This window comes from Schistocerca piceifrons, chromosome 8, assembly GCF_021461385.2.
Source record: "Schistocerca piceifrons isolate TAMUIC-IGC-003096 chromosome 8, iqSchPice1.1, whole genome shotgun sequence".
NCBI classification, from domain to species: Eukaryota; Metazoa; Arthropoda; class Insecta; order Orthoptera; family Acrididae; genus Schistocerca; species Schistocerca piceifrons.
The window spans coordinates 458551331-458569220 of record NC_060145.1 but is presented as its reverse complement, the minus strand read 5'-3'; the positions used below and the strand labels follow the sequence as shown (position 1 = coordinate 458569220).

Genomic DNA, 17890 nt, shown 5'->3' with positions numbered 1-17890 from the left:
CACACTGCCTGGGATCTCATCTAACCCTGTGGATTTTTTACTCTTTAGATGGTGTATCACCTGTGCCACCTCTCGCTCTGTTGCTGGAAAGAGCACCATTGAGTGTGGTGGCTAGTCCTGTTGGCACAGAACATATGTGTATGGAAATTTCTCTTGCAATTTCTTAGCAATCCCACCAAAGTATTCATTCACAAAGTTTGCTAGTTCCTTTGGGTTGCTGGTTTCAACATCTTTGCTTTTAATCAGTTTCCAGATGTTTTTGTCCATCATTTTCTGCCTTCTGTTTAATTATGTTCCAGATTGCTTTACTTTTGTTATCTGCCTTCAGTAATGTTTTGCCATTTGTAAGTTTTTGCAGCTAGCAATACTTTTCTGTAAGTTCTCCTGTAATTTTTGTAGAACTCTAAAAAAGCCGGGTCAGTCTGGCTGATTTTGATGGATGCGAGATACCTTACGGTTTCATAGGATTTTTTGATGATACCTCTGGTCACCCATTTATTTTTGTTTGTTGCTCCAATTGAATGCAATGTTTTGGGGAATGCTTTCTCAAATTTTAGTTTAAATATTGTCATGAATTTATTAAACATTTTGTTTCTGTATACACTTCCTACCACCCTTCATATTGTAACTAAGTTGAGAAATGACATAGGTTTGATTCTGAGAAGACCCTCTTGCATGCATTCAGTTTAACAGATTTTTCTACACAAATATTTGCTTTTAATATCTGACAGAGATGATCTGATAGGCCTAGATTTTGAACAAGTGGCAGTGCTTTCTTTCTATGTCTGTTACTACATGATCTATTACTGAGGAAGATTGTATGGTCACTCTAGTTGGATAGTTAATGAGTGATGTTATGCCACAGCTGCAGAGAATATTCAAGTAGGTACTACTAACAATTGATTTCATTCTGTTTATGTTCAAATCCCCACATATGAGAATGTTCATTTTTGGACAAGTTACCTTTTCTAAGCTCTGTTTCAGTTTTGAGAAAAAAATGTCCATATTACTGCTGGGGATCTATATATACAAAATACAATTAATTTTTTTGACAAGCTGTTTTCTGTTACTTCAACTGCAGATAGTTCAAGATGTTTGTTTTCACTTAATGCTATAAGATCTTTTCTAATTTTGAATGTTATGCCTTTTTTCACATAAATACATATGGAAATTCTATTATAAGAACAGGCCAGGTCATAAAATGTTAATGCAAACTATATAATTTCATTTTCCTTACACCAATGTTCAGTAATACACACAATGGTACTGTCTAGTTTTTGCAATTCTAATCCTAGTTGTTGAACTTTATTCCTTATGGACTGTGCATTTTGTTGAAATAGAGCTAAAAATTTGGTTCTATTTATCGAGATGGTTTCCTCCTCTTTGTGCCTGATGTTAAAAGGTCTGTCAGGTGGGATGGAGGCACTATTTTTCACCTGCTTGTTACACTACACCTATCACCTACAGCTATTTCCTCTTCTCCTGCTGGTGGTGTTTCTGTGTCTTCTACTGTTGGTGCTGTTGTTGTGAGTACAGGTGAGCATGCAGTTGTTTCCTCTTCTTCTGTTGTTGGTGTTTCTATTTCTACTGCTGTTGCTGTTTTTTGTTCCTCTGGGTGCAGTTGGGCATTCAGTGACAGCTTCCGTGTCTTCTGGATTATCTGGTACATAAGGATTTTGCAGGCCTACAATTGTCAGCCAGGGATGGTTCTTTGCACGCTGTTTCTTCTGATAGCACTGCAGTAGTGTTACAGCTCTCATTTATATGATTAAAACTCTCTAGAAACAATTTAATTCTCCAGCTGAGTAATGTTTTGCCCTTTTTATTCACATGCATGCCATGTGCTGTGAAATGCTTTTCTTCCAGATCATTTATGCTGAGGAAAGAAGCATTTGGACTGGACTGACAGATCTGCCTGTAAGCCATGTTGGCCTTTTGGATCTCTTGTTTTTTTTACAATAGAGGATTCCACAAGGTCATGTCTATGTGGTAGGCCTACCACAATCACCTTTTGATCATCTATTTTAATTTATGTTTCTCTTAGAACAAAAATGGTTCAAATGGCTCTGAGCACTATGAGACAACTTCTGAGGTCATCAGTCCCCTAGAACTTACAACTACGTAAACCTAACTAACCTAAGGACAACACACACATCCACGCCCAAGGCAGGATTCGAACCTGCGACTGTAGCGGTCGTGCTCTCCTAGAATAGTGGTGCTGCATCTTTAGGATATATGAGTGTTATTTCCATCTTACTGAAGTTATTTTTAGACTAATCTCAGATACTCCATTGCACAGTTTACTGAACCTAATAACTCCAGGCTGCCAGTAACAGAAGCTAAGTACTTGTTTAAGAGGTTCACAACACTACATGCACTTGTTACCAATTTCTCATTTGTTTTTAGAACTACCCATTCCTCTTCCTTCTTGGCCACATCTGTCTCTGTATTCACTATGTCCCACATAGTTTTCATTTTGTCGCCTGATGTAATTATCTTTTTCTCATAATAAAGCTGCTTAGATTTCTGGATTACTTGCTTCAATATTTTGCAGTATTCTTTGTAATGTACTACAACACTAACATCAGAGCTCTTCCTGGGTAGTAAATACAGTCTCCTTTTTGTTCCATGTGATATCTTTATTCCTTGTGTAATCGTTTATTTTTAGACTTTTGTTCGATTTGATTTAACTGCAGAGGAAAAGAGTTTTCAGAAGAGGAAATAACTTTATTAATGAATGCTTTGTATTTTCCATTTGAGTTAGAAGTACTGTGAACATCTATCCAGTTGTAATGGTCGCCTAGTCGTTGATATTGCTAATTGCTGTAATCGCACTATTTCACTCCCATTTACGGAGCTTGTTAGCACTTGATGTTTGGTTGGCGCCATTAAAATGCGTTGTAGTAATCGCTGCTGCTTGCTGGATCGCTGCTGTGTCTCGATGCTGATGCTGGCTCTAAATCTGGTTGTCTAGGGTTAAAAACATGAGGTCCCGTGTTTTTTATGTGCTTTTGATGATAAAGAACGAGCGAAACCAACAAATATGTAACCTCCAAATATTTATTACTCTGGTGGCCATCTTAATTCCACTGTCCACCAAAGACCATGACACAACACAAAGTAGTACTTCCATTACATGATCTTTGCATTGTTTATCCACCTCAAACAATAACACACAAACACACTTTACCAAAGTGACATTCCGACTGCCTCCTGACTGTTCTTGCTGCTTGTATTTATAACATTGTCAAAGAACTACTAAAAAGAGATATAGTTTACAAGTCACATGTACATCTGTTATCATAATTTGTGCAGAAAAGTTATTAATTTGCATCGAGTGACATAATTTAACATGTTATTAAAATGACAGACAGATTTGTTGACTTGACAGAATAATTCTTTGTTACAAAAAGGCCGTTTTTTAGAAGTTTGTCAATTGACTTCTCTAATTTGCATAAATAAGTAATTAACATGAATTATTAAGAATTACATTGGTTTTCGTCTAAAACAGGATTGATTTCGTGAATACTGAGTGAAACCGCTCCTAGTGAACAAATAGGTTTCACTGAGTGATTTTTATTTAAGGAGATCCAAAATACCTAAGTTGTCCACTATTTTTCGTACTTCATATTAATTATTTTAGATGAACTTAGTGTTTTTACATGATGACATTTGCTGTATCAGTGATCAAGTGATATAAACTTTCGTGTGGGTCAGTTGTTCAGTATAATTTAATGGGTTGACTGTTTATGCAGACATGTTATGCAATCATTGTTAACATACACAATAACTTTTCTATAATCATAAATACTCATTAAACTGGTTGAATTTGGAGGGTATCGCATACTTCGGTAAAGTAAAGCCTTTAATATGTTCTGTTACAATACCCCCCTCGGGTAATATCATTTACAGAATGTTAATGATATTAGCCGACTAGGACAAATGTGTCAAATGCTTAAAATTTGGAAAAGTACTACTTTAATAATTTTTTTTTTTTTTTTTTTTTTTTTTTTTTTTTTACTATGCATAATGTGTATGTATACCATGACCGTTACACCGTTTCAAAATGACTTTTTCCTGCAAATATTTTAGTTATGTTGTTTCAAATGCACTTTGTGTTATGGCTCTCAGTATGACAGCATAATAAAAATATTTAGTAATATATGAAAGTAAAAAAAAACTTAATCTTTGCTCCCAGTGAGCCACATGGAAAATGATCAAAAACAGACACAAATATATCACATGCGATCTTAAGATATATAAAAAAATATATGTAAATTATTTCAAAGTCAGCTCTCATTGAGTCACAGAATAATCAAGATAATAGAAGGAACATAAATATATTACATAGATGGACAGTTCAGATGTCCGTAGGAAAATATTGCAGCTGTCTACTCATTTTGAGCCACATAAAGGAAATGAAAACAAAGAACATAATTATAAGTATGGACGTGATATATAAACACAAACACTAGAGAAGTCACATGTATGAATATAATATGCATTTTAAAAAAAAGAAAATATTAAAAAAAACTTGTCTCCCATTGAGACACAGTCAAGATAGTACAAGAACAAATTGATACTAAAATTGGACACTTAAATTGGTCACAACATAGCACAAACATCAAACTTGGTGAACATCTGATTAGCTGTAGAAAATTGTACACAAATCTTATGCCTAAGAAAACAATAGTAACAAAATGATGGGTCTTGCACAACAATTTTTACACTGTCTTTTATATTTGGTGCAAGTATGTCCCATATTCAACAATACAAACAAAGTAATAAATGTTTGTCACCTCTTTGGGTGCATGGTTAAACTTGCCCCTTGCAAGTAAAGAAGATGTCTCCAAATTTAATATTCAATAGTGACAATATAAAAACATTGCCTCAAAGATCTGGAACTTTTCCAGGGTCTGTAGGATGAGTGGTAGTTGCTATTTGACACACCCAGTAAAATTCTTTGCTGATAAAATGCTTTACGGAAAATGGGTAAGTAACTGTATTCAAACAGGGAAATGTGCTTAATCATGTTTATATGGTTTCAATTCAGTGATGTTTCTTAATCCAAATAACCTTCTTGATCTGGGAAAGATAAGTCTATACGCATTAGGATGTGGGCTTTCTTTTATTTCAAATGGACCAATGTAAATGTTTACTTTAACATATGGACAACCTAGCTCAACATCATTGTCTATTTCAGTATTTACAAACAATAGATCATTTTCAATTTCTTTAGTTTCTAAGTCTATTTCCTCTTTCCTACACTTAGACACATCCCTCTCTGTTTGCAAAGCATTGACATTTAAATATAAACCTTTGTTTCTATCTGTCCCTCTTAACACTCTGTTGCCACTTAACAAACTACTGTTTTCACCCCATTTTTTATGAAATCCACTACGGATTCTTGTCCACCATGTAGGATACAAGGTTGCACTTACCTTTGCCAATTCTTTCCAAAAGGCATCTTTGTTTATACAGTTTCCATAGTTGTTCCACAAAACTTCTAAAAACTTTTCCCCTTTTTCTTGAAAACACACATTTACATTCCATCCCTTTATATTTTCTTTATTATTATTATTATTATTATTATTATTACCATTCTCATAGATTAGTGTTTCATAGTTCCCAATAGGCAATAGCTTGTCCTCAGATACACATTCCCTAGTCTGCATTTCACTTAAATTAACCTCATTATTACCCATGTTTGTCACATCGCTTACCTTTACTACATCATCACTTTTCAATTCCACAAATACTTTTATTTCTTCCTCCACAGTCTCATCAGTAACATCACTTGATTTAGGATCATTATTTAAATGTCCCTCTATTACTTCTTCCTCCTCCTCCTCCACAACAACCCCATCTTCAGTTTCCCCCCTATGTATCTGAATCTCAGCAATTGAGTCTTTGGCTCCATTAAACACCTCGGCATCCCCCTTCTTATCAAATAAACCCTCCAAAATTGATTCTATTTGTGGTGTGTCTGACTTTTTATTAACACCAGTATCTTTTTCAGCCCAACTATGGAACTCTGCAATACCTTCAACTTCTGCACTTTCGCTAACTACCTGTGCTTGAACCCTGTTTTTATTAACTGTATCACTTTTACTCATAGCATCCCAAAACCTTTTATTAAATTCTAATTTATTCATTCTAACAACATCAGTATTTTCATGGTATTTACTCTTTACATTGTATCCTCTCCTTTTCCAGTTTCGGTTATGTGTTGTCCTATCATAATATTGTCTAGCCCCAAAACTATGGACATCTAGTGGGACTGTCCATCGTTTCCCGGCTGGTTCCCTTGGTCTGTCCGTTTGTAGTTGTCATTCTGTTCACTAGTTTCAACAAACCCCCGTCTATCTTGTTCTCTTCCCCAATACCTATTTGTATCATTCCTGTTATCTCTCCTCCATCCTCCCTCCTGTGTACTGTTTCTGAAATCATTTTCATATCTCCTATCTCCCCTATTTGGAGCATTATTTCCAGAATTTTCAAAGTCTCTCCTCCCATAATAATCTCTATTTACATTCCTGTTCCACCCCCCATACTGATTGTTGCCAGAGCCAAAACTTTGGTTATTCTCTCTTTCCAAGGCCCATCTAATCTATCTACAAATTTCAGGAACTCTTCCATTGAATCGTCTGGTCCATGGACCAATTCCCACTGCAGTCTCTCTGGTAACCTTCTTTTTAAAACATCAATTTGTGTCATAAAATCAAATGAGTTATTCAAATGAGCAAGTTTTTTCAATTGGTCTCGGCAAAATTTTTGCATTCCCCCTATTTTCCCTCTATACACTGGTCCATTTAGAAATTCTGACTTTAATCTGGCTTGTATGGATTGTGACCAAAATTTACAAATGAATTTACCTTCAAACTCTTCAAAAGTATTCCAAGAATCATTATTCTCATTTGCCCAGGATAGGGCCTCCCCTTCTAGAAACCGTTTTACTAACTTAATTTTTATGTTATCTGACATTCCTACAACAAACATATCCTTACATTGGTGAATAAAGTCAATAGGGTGCAGATTTTCACCAGGAAAGCATTTCACTTGGATGTTTCCATACATTGTATTTTGATTGTAAAACATTTGTTTTGACATCAATGCATCTTCCAATTGTGTATATTTAGTGTGTATATTTTCTACTTTTGTATCTACATTAGTGGTATACAGGTTGTATTCTTGTTTAAGGTTTTCTGACGTTTTGTCTATTCTCTGATCTAATCTTTCAACTTCAGTATCTACTCTGTTGTAGATGACAGCAATGCTGTCTGTGTTAGCTTGTATATTTTCATTTAAACTTTCAACTTTAATTTGAAATTCTTTTCTGAAGTGTATCAGCTGTTCGCTAGTGTCCTTACTGAGGGTAGTTTTAATTTCCTCACACTTCTCATTGAGATGAGTAGTTAATAGATCAAAATTCAAACTTAACTTATCCAGTATATCTGTGATTTCTTTAAGTTTCAAACTTACTTGTTCACTCGATTGTTTAAGTTGCGAGCTTATTTGAGTTGCAAACTCTGCTAGCCACTCTGTTAAGTTTAATTGTTCACCATCCCCTGGTTCAATTTTTACGTTTCCTATGATCTCATCACTCTCAGGTAGAGACATGTTAACTATAATTTTTTTTTTTTTTTTTTAAATGACAACAACAAAATACCTTGCTTTATGTAGCTATACTATGATGTCGTGATCAGTGTTCTTGTTGGCTTTTTTCACATCTATTCGGTTTTTTCTTGATTGATGAATTCCATTGACAATCCAGACGTTAATCTTCCGAGCGGTGTGATGACAGTTTTTCGTAATCGCACATACACACGTTTTTTTGTTTTTCACTTTGACATATCTTCACTGTTGCCACACTCCACAAATAAACTTTTTTTTTTTTTTTTGAAGTGCTAAGCACTTACGAAATTCATCGCTGCACTATTATCATCGATGCACTTAAAGATCCCGGACGAGCCCCCACTTTTGTAATGGTCGCCTAGTCGTTGATATTGCTAATTGCTGTAATCGCACTATTTCACTCCCATTTACGGAGCTTGTTAGCACTTGATGTTTGGTTGGCGCCATTAAAATGCGTTGTAGTAATCGCTGCTGCTTGCTGGATCGCTGCTGTGTCTCGATGCTGATGCTGGCTCTAAATCTGGTTGTCTAGGGTTAAAAACATGAGGTCCCGTGTTTTTTATGTGCTTTTGATGATAAAGAACGAGCGAAACCAACAAATATGTAATCTTCAAATATTTATTACTCTGGTGGCCATCTTAATTCCACTGTCCACCAAAGACCATGACATAACACAAAGTAGTACTTCCATTACATGATCTTTGCATTGTTTATCCACCTCAAACAATAACACACAAACACACTTTACCAAAGTGACATTCCGACTGCCTCCTGACCATTCTTGCTGCTTGTATTTATAACATTGTCAAAGAACTACTAAAAAGAGATATAGTTTACAAGTCACATGTACATCTGTTATCATAATTTGTGCAGAAAAGTTATTAATTTGCATCGAGTGACATAATTTAACATGTTATTAAAATGACAGACAGATTTGTTGACTTGACAGAATAATTCTTTGTTACAAAAAGGCCGTTTTTTGGAAGTTTGTCAATTGACTTCTCTAATTTGCATAAATAAGTAATTAACATGAATTATTAAGAATTACATTGGTTTTCGTCTAAAACAGGATTGATTTCGTGAATACTGAGTGAAACCGCTCCTAGTGAACAAATAGGTTTCACTGAGTGATTTTTATTTAAGGAGATCCAAAATACCTAAGTTGTCCACTATTTTTCGTACTTCATATTAATTATTTTAGATGAACTTAGTGTTTTTACATGATGACATTTGCTGTATCAGTGATCAAGTGATATAAACTTTCGTGTGGGTCAGTTGTTCAGTATAATTTAATGGGTTGACTGTTTATGCAGACATGTTATGCAATCATTGTTAACATACACAATAACTTTTCTATAATCATAAATACTCAAACTGGTTGAATTTGGAGGGTATCGCATACTTCGGTAAAGTAAAGCCTTTAATATGTTCTGTTACACAGTTCAAGTCTTTGACCAACACCCTAAAAATTTCTGACTGATTTATTACACTTCTGAGCTCAGATTTAATGGATTTTTTATCCTGATAAGTTTCAACATTTACACAAGATGCTACATGTCATGATCAAATAGACCATTTACTATGGGTTCTGTGAAATGAGTTTTTTCCCTAGATTTGTCTACAGAGACATTATCAATAGCACTTACAGAACATTTAAATGCCCTAGTTGCAAAGTTCACATTAGGAATTAAATTGAATGACAGTCTGACTGCAATAATAGTTTGCTGACAGAGCTGTTCAATAAATCCACCTTAAAATCACTATTGTTGTTGTTATGGTCTTCAGTCCAGAGTCTGGTTTGATGCAGCTCTCCATGCTACCCTGTCCAGTGCAGCCTTCTTCATCTCTAAGTAACTACAGCAACCTACGTCCTAAATCTGCTTAGTGTATTCATCCCTTGGTCTCCTCCTACGATTTTTACCCTCCATGCTTTCCTCCAATACTAAATTGGTGATCCCTTGATGCCTCAGAACATGCCCTACCAACTGATCCCTCCTTCTAGTCAAGTTATGCCACAAATTCCTCTTCTCCCCAACTCTATTCAGTACCTCCTTATTATTTATGTGATGCACCCATCTAATCTTCAGCATTATTCTGTAGCACCCCATTTTGAAAGCTTCTATTCTCTTCTTGTCTAATTTATTTATCGTCCATGTTTCAATTCCATATATGACTACACTCCATACAAATACTTTCAGAAAACACTTCCTGACATACAAATCTATTCCTGATGTTAAGAAATTTCACTTCTGCAGAAATGCTTTCCTTGCCATTACCAGCCTACATTTTATATCCTCTCTATGTCGACCATCATCAGTTATTTTGTTCCCAAAATAGCAAAACTCATCTACTACTTTAAGTGTCTCATTTTCTAGTCTAATTCTCTCAGCATCACCTGATTTAATGGGACTACATTCCATTATCCTCATTTTGTTTTTGTTGATGTTCATCTTAAAGCCTCCTTTCAAGACACTGTCAATTCTGTTCAACTGCTCTACCAGGTCCTTTGCTGTCTCTGACAGAATTACTAGCAAGCACTATATCATTGTTTTTTACTGTCAGCTGGGACAACAGGGCTTCCAGGCATTTTATGAAGAGATATTTACTATTATAAAGGACTTCTTATGAAACACTACTTTTGTTGCACAAGCTTGTAAGTGCTGCTCTGAGGAAAATTTATTAATATCAATATCCTTCAAATCAGAACAGTTTCTGACAAATGTGGCAACTCATCCTTTCTCCATATTATCTCTATGGAAGTAAGAAGTGGACTTGGGTCCTGTAACATTTAACATACATATACCAGTGGTCACATGATGTTCAGAGAGGCACATTATGTCAACCGGCTTGCTCATCTCAAATTCTTCAACACAAATAAGCAACTCATTAAGCTTACCTCTTAGTCCCTGGATATTCTGATGTAATAAGTATAACTGATTTTGTGCTCTGGCTTATCTACAACTGGGTGAACCTAATTTTTTTTCAGTATTTACAGTTTCAATCAGAAGCTCTTTCCATGAATTGTGTGGATTAAAATTTGCCTCCTGGGTGCCTTTTTTATCAGTGTGAATGTCGTTTTCAGCCTGCTTCAGAACATCTTTTGTTTCTACCCTCCCTACCCTAAAAAACTGCTGTTCTGTCACCTGTAACCACTGGTACTTTACCACCCCCTCCCCCCACCCCACCCCACTCCACACACACACACACACACACACACACACACACACACACACACACACACACACACACACACCCAGAGGATCCACAACTCTTTTGTGGACACGTGCGTAGCGAGCACGGGACCCCGAGCTAATGTGGCCCTCCTTCCTTTCCGGGCTGCATACCTTCCCTTTCCGCATCCTTCCCCATCCCCCATCTTGGCCCCCCCCCCACCTCACCTCTGGCTCTTTCCTTCCCTTTCTCCCCCTCTGGGAGTATGGTTTGTGCCTACGTCCGGAGACGGACGCTCGAAACTGTTCCAAATTCCTTGCTTTCTATACTTGCAAGTCTTCGTCCTTCCTCTGTCCTTCTCTTTTCCTTCCCTATTCTCTTTGCCCTTTTCTCCGCTGCGGCGTTTGAGACCCCTCTTCTTTCCTTTCCCTTTCTCTTTTTTCCTCCCTGCGCGTGTCTGAAGGCCAACCCACACACATCCATGCGTAGCCGGTGACGGGGTAACGCGTAATTCCCCGCCCCGGGTAGACAAGTAGGACACGTACGTACCCCTGGTAACGGCCAGGCCCAGGGAGGGGTGATTACCCGGGCTGATACCTTCCAAAAGTGCCGATTGATCCCTCCGTCCGTTTGTCGGGAGATCTGACCTGAGGTGTGAACAATCACTAAGGCGGGAGAGCGCGCCATCGGAGACGCCGGTAATCATGGGGGATTCTTCTGCAATGGCTTCCTCACCTTCCACTATGTCTGCTCACAAACGTAAGTTCATTGAGTCTCAGCCACAGACAGTTCTTCCATCGTTGCCACAGTTCCTTGTTGTTTCTCAGTCTGACGAAGGTCACGACTTCTCCACGGTCAACCCTTTCATTATTCAGAAAGGTGTCGACGCAATTGCAGGTCCTGTAAAGTCTTGTTCCAGATTATGGAATGGCACCCTGTTGTTAGAAACAAACAGAGCCCTCCAGGCACAAAAATTGCTGCGTACTTCTCTGCTACACACATTCCCTGTCCGGGTGGAACCGCACCGTACCTTAAATTCCTCGCGTGGAGTCGTTTATACACGCTCCCTCGATGGATTGTCTGACGAAGAAATTCAGCACTACCTGTCTGACCAGGGCGTAACGGCTGTTCATAGAGTTATGAAAAGGGTTGACACGAACATCATTCCAACCCGCACTGTCTTCTTGACATTTGACAAAGTTTAACTCCCATCGAAAATCAAAGCAGGGTATGAGATAATTTCCGTTCGCCCTTACGTCCCAAACCCTACGCGTTGCTATCGATGTCAGCGGTTCAATCACACCAGCCAGTCCTGTTCCAATCCGGCCAAATGTGTTACGTGTGGCAAGGATGCCCATGAGGGTCCTTGTCCACCTCCATCCCCTCGCTGCATCAACTGTATGGGTGACCACGCTGCTTCCTCTCGAGATTGCCCTGTTTTTAAGGACGAAAAGCTCATCCAGGAAATAAGAGTGAAGGAAAAGGTGTCGACCTTTGCTGCTCGAAAATTATTCGCCAGTCGACAGCCCACCGTGCCTCAGACAGGAAAATACAGCACTGTCCTTGCTTCTCCTCGGCCAACAAAGGAGGCAGCCACGCAGACTTGCGACCTCACCTTTAGTGCCACGGTCGTCAGATCGGCCAGCGCAAAGATCGCCCGTTCAACCTCACCACTTTCGCCTGCCCACCCTATGGCTCACCCTTCATCGGGTTCTGCTAAATCTCAAGCCCAAAAGTCAGACGCCAAGTCTTCGAAAAAAGAGCATACTCGTGAAGAGTTTTTACGTACCACAACTTCACAACCATCGGTTCCTCGTTCATATAAACATCATACTTCCAAGAAGGCTACAAAGAAACCCAGTTCCTCTCCTTCTCCGCCAAGGAGTGTCCCATCTACAGCACCACCTGGCGGAAATCGCCCTCGGCCGTCTTCTGTGTCGCCGAGGCACACTGCTGGTGGCCGGTCAACCGGCCGATCGTTGGGGGCAGGTGCTGCTCCTGACCAACCTATGGATCAGGATCTTCTGCCTTCGGCTGAATGCCATTCCATGCTGTCGGTCGCAAGCTCTGAGCAGTCGTTGAGTTGACAGCACCCTTGGTCACATTCCTCCAATTTCTGTTCACCCTATGTCCATTATCCACTGCAATATCCGCGGCATTCGAGCCAATTGGGATGAATTGTCGATCCTCTTACGATCCTACTCGCCGGTCATCTTCTGTCTTCAGGAAACAAAGCTGCGTCCCCATGACCGCTTTGTTCTCCCTCATTTTCAGTCTGTCCGATATGACCTCCCATCTGTTGAAGGCACTCCAGCCCATGGAGGACTCATGATTCTTCTCCATGATACTCTCCATTATCACCCAATCCCCTTAAACAGTTCCTTCCAAGCTGTCACCGTCCGTCTTTCCCTTTCTGGATATACCTTCTCTCTATGTACTGTATACATTCCATCGTCCACACCAATGGCATGAGCTGATCTCCTTCATCTTCTTGGTCAGCTTCCACCCCCCTATTTGCTGGTTGGGGACTTCAATGCCCACCACCCGCTTTGGGGATCTCCACATCCTTGTCCACGTGGCTCACTATTGCTAGACGTCTTCCACCAAGCGGATCTAGTTTGCCTCAACACTGGGGTCCCCACATTTTTGTCTGCCTCCACGACAAATTTAGCTCATTTGGACCTTGCGGTCGGTACTGTTCTGCTAGCTCGGCGCTTCGAATGGTTCGCCCTTGATGATACACACTCGAGTGACCACTTTCCATTTGTCCTTAGACTGCAGCCTCAACTGCCATATATGCGCTCGCGACGCTGGAAGTTTGCCCAAGCCGATTGGACACTTTTTTCGTCTCTAGCGACATTCGATGACCGTCGTTTTCCCAGCGTTGACGATGAGGTCACACATATTACCGACGTTATTCTTACAGCTGTGGTACGTTCAATACCACGCACCTCCGAATTACCCCGGCGCCCCCCAGTTCCTTGGTGGAACGAGGCATGCCGTGACGCAATACGTGAGCGGCGACGTGCTCTTCGCATTTTCCGTCACCATCCTACTTTGGCCAACTGTATCCGCTATAAGCAGCTCCGTGCGCGATGCCGTCGCGTCATCCGCGATAGCAAGAAGGCAAGCTGGAAATTCTTCATTAGCTCATTTAACACCTTCACTCCCTCCTCGGAAGTTTGGAGTCAGCTTCGACGGTTCTCAGGCGCGCCTAGTTTCTCCCCGGTCCCTGGGCTCACTGTCGCGCGTGATACCTTAGTGGACCCCGTCGCAATTTCTAACTCATTGGGTCAGCACTTTGCTGAGATTTCGAGCTCTTCAAATTACCCGCCGGCGTTTCTCCCGAAGAAACGTGCAGCGGAAGTGCGACATCTTGCTTTCTCCTCTCAAAATCACGAAAGTTACAATACTGTTTTCTCCATGCGGGAACTCCAACATGCTCTCTCTTCTTCTCGCTCCTCCGCCCCAGGACCGGATGGTATCCATGTCCAAATGTTGCTGCATTTATCATCCCATAGTCTGCGTTACCTCCTTCGCCTTTATAATCCAATTTGGACCGACAGTACTTTTCCCAGACGATGGCGGGAAGCTGTCGTCGTTCCCGTTCCGAAACCTGGAAAGGACAAACATCTCCCCTCTAGCTATCGCCCCATTTCTCTCACGAGTAGTGTCTGTAAGGTTTTGGAGCGTATGGTGAATTACCGTTTAGCTTGGTGGCTGGAATCCCGCAGTCTTCTAACACCTGCCCAATGCGGATTCCGAAAGCATCGTTCTGCAGTTGACCATCTTGTTGCTCTCTCCACTTATATCATGAACAATTTTCTCTGGAAACGCCAAACGGTAGCAATATTTTTTGATCTGGAGAGAGCATACGATACCTGTTGGAGGACAGGCATCCTCCGCACACTGTTCTCTTGGGGCTTTCGAGGCCGGCTGCCCCTTTTTCTTCGCGAATTTATGGCAGAGCGCACATTCAGGGTGCGGGTGAACACTACTCTCTCCCGTACTTTCTCCCAAGAAAACGGGGTACCCCAGGGCTCCGTGCTGAGTGTTGTACTGTTTGCCATCGCCATAAATCCAATTATGGATTGTCTCCTTCCTGATGTCTCGGGCTCCCTCTTTGTGGACGATTTTGCGATCTACTACAGCTCTCAACGGACCAGCCTTCTTGAACGACGTCTTCAAGGATGTCTCGATCGCCTCCACTCTTGGAGCATCGAAACCGGCTTCCGTTTCTCTCCCAGTAAGACCGTTTGTGTTCATTTTTGGCGACGTAAGGAGTTTCTTCCGCCCTCCTTACATCTAGGTCCTGTCAACCTTCCGTTTTCAGACGTCGCTAAATTCTTGGGTCTTATGTTCGACAGAAAACTGTGCTGGTCCTCCCACGTTTCCTATCTTTCGGCTCGCTGTCTGCAATCGCTTAACACCCTCCGTGTCCTGAATGGTACCTCCTGGGGAGCGGACCGAGTGGTCCTTCTCCGCCTCTATCGCGCCTTAGTGCGCTCGAAATTGGATTATGGAAGCATAGTCTACTCCTCTGCTCGGACGTCTATTCTTCGGCGTCTCGACTCTATCCACCACCGTGGATTACGTTTAGTGTCTGGAGCTTTTTACACCAGCCCTGTGGAAAGCCTTTATGCTGAGACTGCTAACCTCCGCTGTCCAATCGGCGAGCAGTCCTTCTGAGTCGTTATGCTAGCCATCTGTCTTCCATGCCTGCTAATCCAGCCCATGTCCTTTTTCTCGACGCCTCCTTTGATGTAGGGTATGCAAGCCGCTCCTCCTCTCTACTACCCCCGGGAGTCCGCTTCTGTCAACTGCTCCATTCTCTTTCCTTCCGCTTTCCTAAAACCTTCTTGACAACTTGGGGTACAGCACCGCCTTGGCTCCGCCCCCGGATCTGCCTGCTCCGTGACTTTTGTCGATTTCCCAAGGATGGTACCCCTACACTTGTTTATCGTCGGGCATTTGCTGCTCTATGTGCACAAATGACGGACGCCACATTTATTTATACCGACGGCTCGAAAACATCGTTAGATGTAGGGAGTGCCTATATTGTTGGCGATACCCCAAATCACTTTCGGCTTCCTGACCAGTGTTCGGTTTATACTGCGGAGCTTTACGCTGTTCTCCAGGCTGTCCACTACATCCGCCGCCATCAGCGGATACAGTACGTTATCTGCTCAGATTCTCTCAGCTCTCTCCTCAGTCTCCAAGCTCTTTATCCTGTGCACCCTCTGGTCCACCGGATTCAGGACTGTCTGCGCTTGCTCCACCTGGGGGGCGTCTCAGTGGCGTTCCTCTGGCTCCCGGGAGACGTTGGTATCTGTGGAAATGAGGCGGCCGATATTGCAGCCAAGGCTGCAGTCTCTCTTCTTCGGCCAGCTATTCCATCGATTCCTTTCGGCAATCTACGGAGCGTTTTATGTCGTCGTGTTGTTCATTTATGGCACGCGCATTGGTCAACACTTCCCCATAATAAATTGCGGGAAGTGAAAGCTCTTCCTTGCGCTTGGACCTCTTCCTCCCGAACGCGTCGTCGGGAGGAGGTAATTTTAACTAGACTCCAGATAGGGCACTGTCTTTTTAGCCATCGACATCTTTTAAGCGGCGATCCTCCCCCACTCTGTCCCCACTGCTCTCAGCTGTGGACGGTAAGACACCTTTTAATTGAATGCCCCTATTTTAATCCGTTACGCTCCCGTCTACAGCTATCGCCTGATCTATCGTCGATTTTAGCAGATGACACGCGCTCAGCCGACTGCGTTCTCCAGTTTATTAGTGCCAGTGAAATGACGTCAGTCATTTGAAGTTTTTTTTTGGGGACCACCAACCCCTTTCTGTAGTGGATTTATAAGCCTTCCTTCTGCTTTTAGTTTCTCCAATTTTATGACTTTCGTTCCCATTGCTGCTGGTTTTCAATTTCGGTTTTTTACTGTTTCCTAAGTCACGGACCGGGCGCTAATGACCATAGCAGTTTTGCGCCCTTAAAACCAAAACATAAAATAAAAAAAACACACACACACACACACACACACACAGTTTTCCCTTCCCTTTCCTGTTGAGGTGAAGGCTATGTCCAGTATAGTCCCTCCTACAAACACACCGATATGAGACCCCATACCTGATCTATGCAATCATTCAAACTCTAAATTGACTCTCCTAGCAGAAGAATTTAAATGAAGCTGGTCATGGTGCCTCAGAACAGACACAAGCCCGACACCAGTATGTCTTTTCGCTGAAGCTACCTTTACCAGGTCACCCTCAACTGAATAATTATAGGATCCCTGTCTAATCTGTTGCCCACCCCATCCACTATTACCATAATGTCTTCCTTTGTGCAGCCTTTGCAAAGTGAACCTACATCATGTGTCACCTGACCCAGACTTGCACTAGGTTTAAAAAAGCTTGTGGCGTGGTAACCTGATTGTAGTTCATTCTGCAACAACTGGCCAACACTTCTACCATGTTAAATACCTAACAACAAAACTTTCTTCTTCATAACTTTTTCTGGCTTCTCAAACACTTTTTGAAAATTTGTTGTCCTGTCTACTCCTAAATCTACTTGTAACTCATCATTTTAACTGTGACAACAGATCAAACCTGTTTTCCACACTGACAACAACACTGTCAGAGAAAGTCCTGTTCCTATTTCTTCTATAGCCTTTTGCCACTTCCCACCTCTCTTTTCCCATCTCCTACATTAACCTTTCCAGATCTTGTTTTGCCTTTTGTAGTTCTGCCCGAAGGGCAGCAATCTTCTCCTCCTGTTCCGCTATCTTCCTGTCTCTACAGCAGATCCTACACAACCAATGAGCCTTGTTTGTTTTCCCAATTCTCACGCTGCTACAGTCACCCACATGAAAGAAACTGCAACAACCCTCACACCACACCCCGGAACTAACAATTCTATGGAAAGTCATATACTTCTCAATCATGGGAAACAAATTTTAGCAAAGACATGAGGGTATAACTTCCATGATACTAGAATGAATAGCAGAAATTAAAAACTGTAGTGGATGACAGAGACTGAAATCCAACAAATAATTGAGGCTGCAAAATGCAAATATTTTTTTGAGAT

At 41.1% G+C, this 17890-nt stretch overlaps 2 protein-coding genes across 2 annotated transcripts in view; both read left to right on the top strand.

Moving 5' to 3' along the window:
* The window catches only part of LOC124711915, a 77487-nt gene that overhangs the window by 24949 nt on the left and 34648 nt on the right, over positions 1 to 17890 (top strand). The gene's annotated exons all lie outside the window — the stretch shown is intronic.
* The window catches only part of LOC124712452 (mucin-7-like), a 41158-nt gene continuing 31215 nt past the window's right edge, over positions 7948 to 17890 (top strand). Inside the window, exon 1 of the mRNA XM_047242747.1 lies at positions 7948 to 7982. Within this exon, the coding sequence (XP_047098703.1) occupies positions 7948 to 7982 (35 nt within the window). The remainder of the gene's footprint in view (positions 7983 to 17890) is intronic.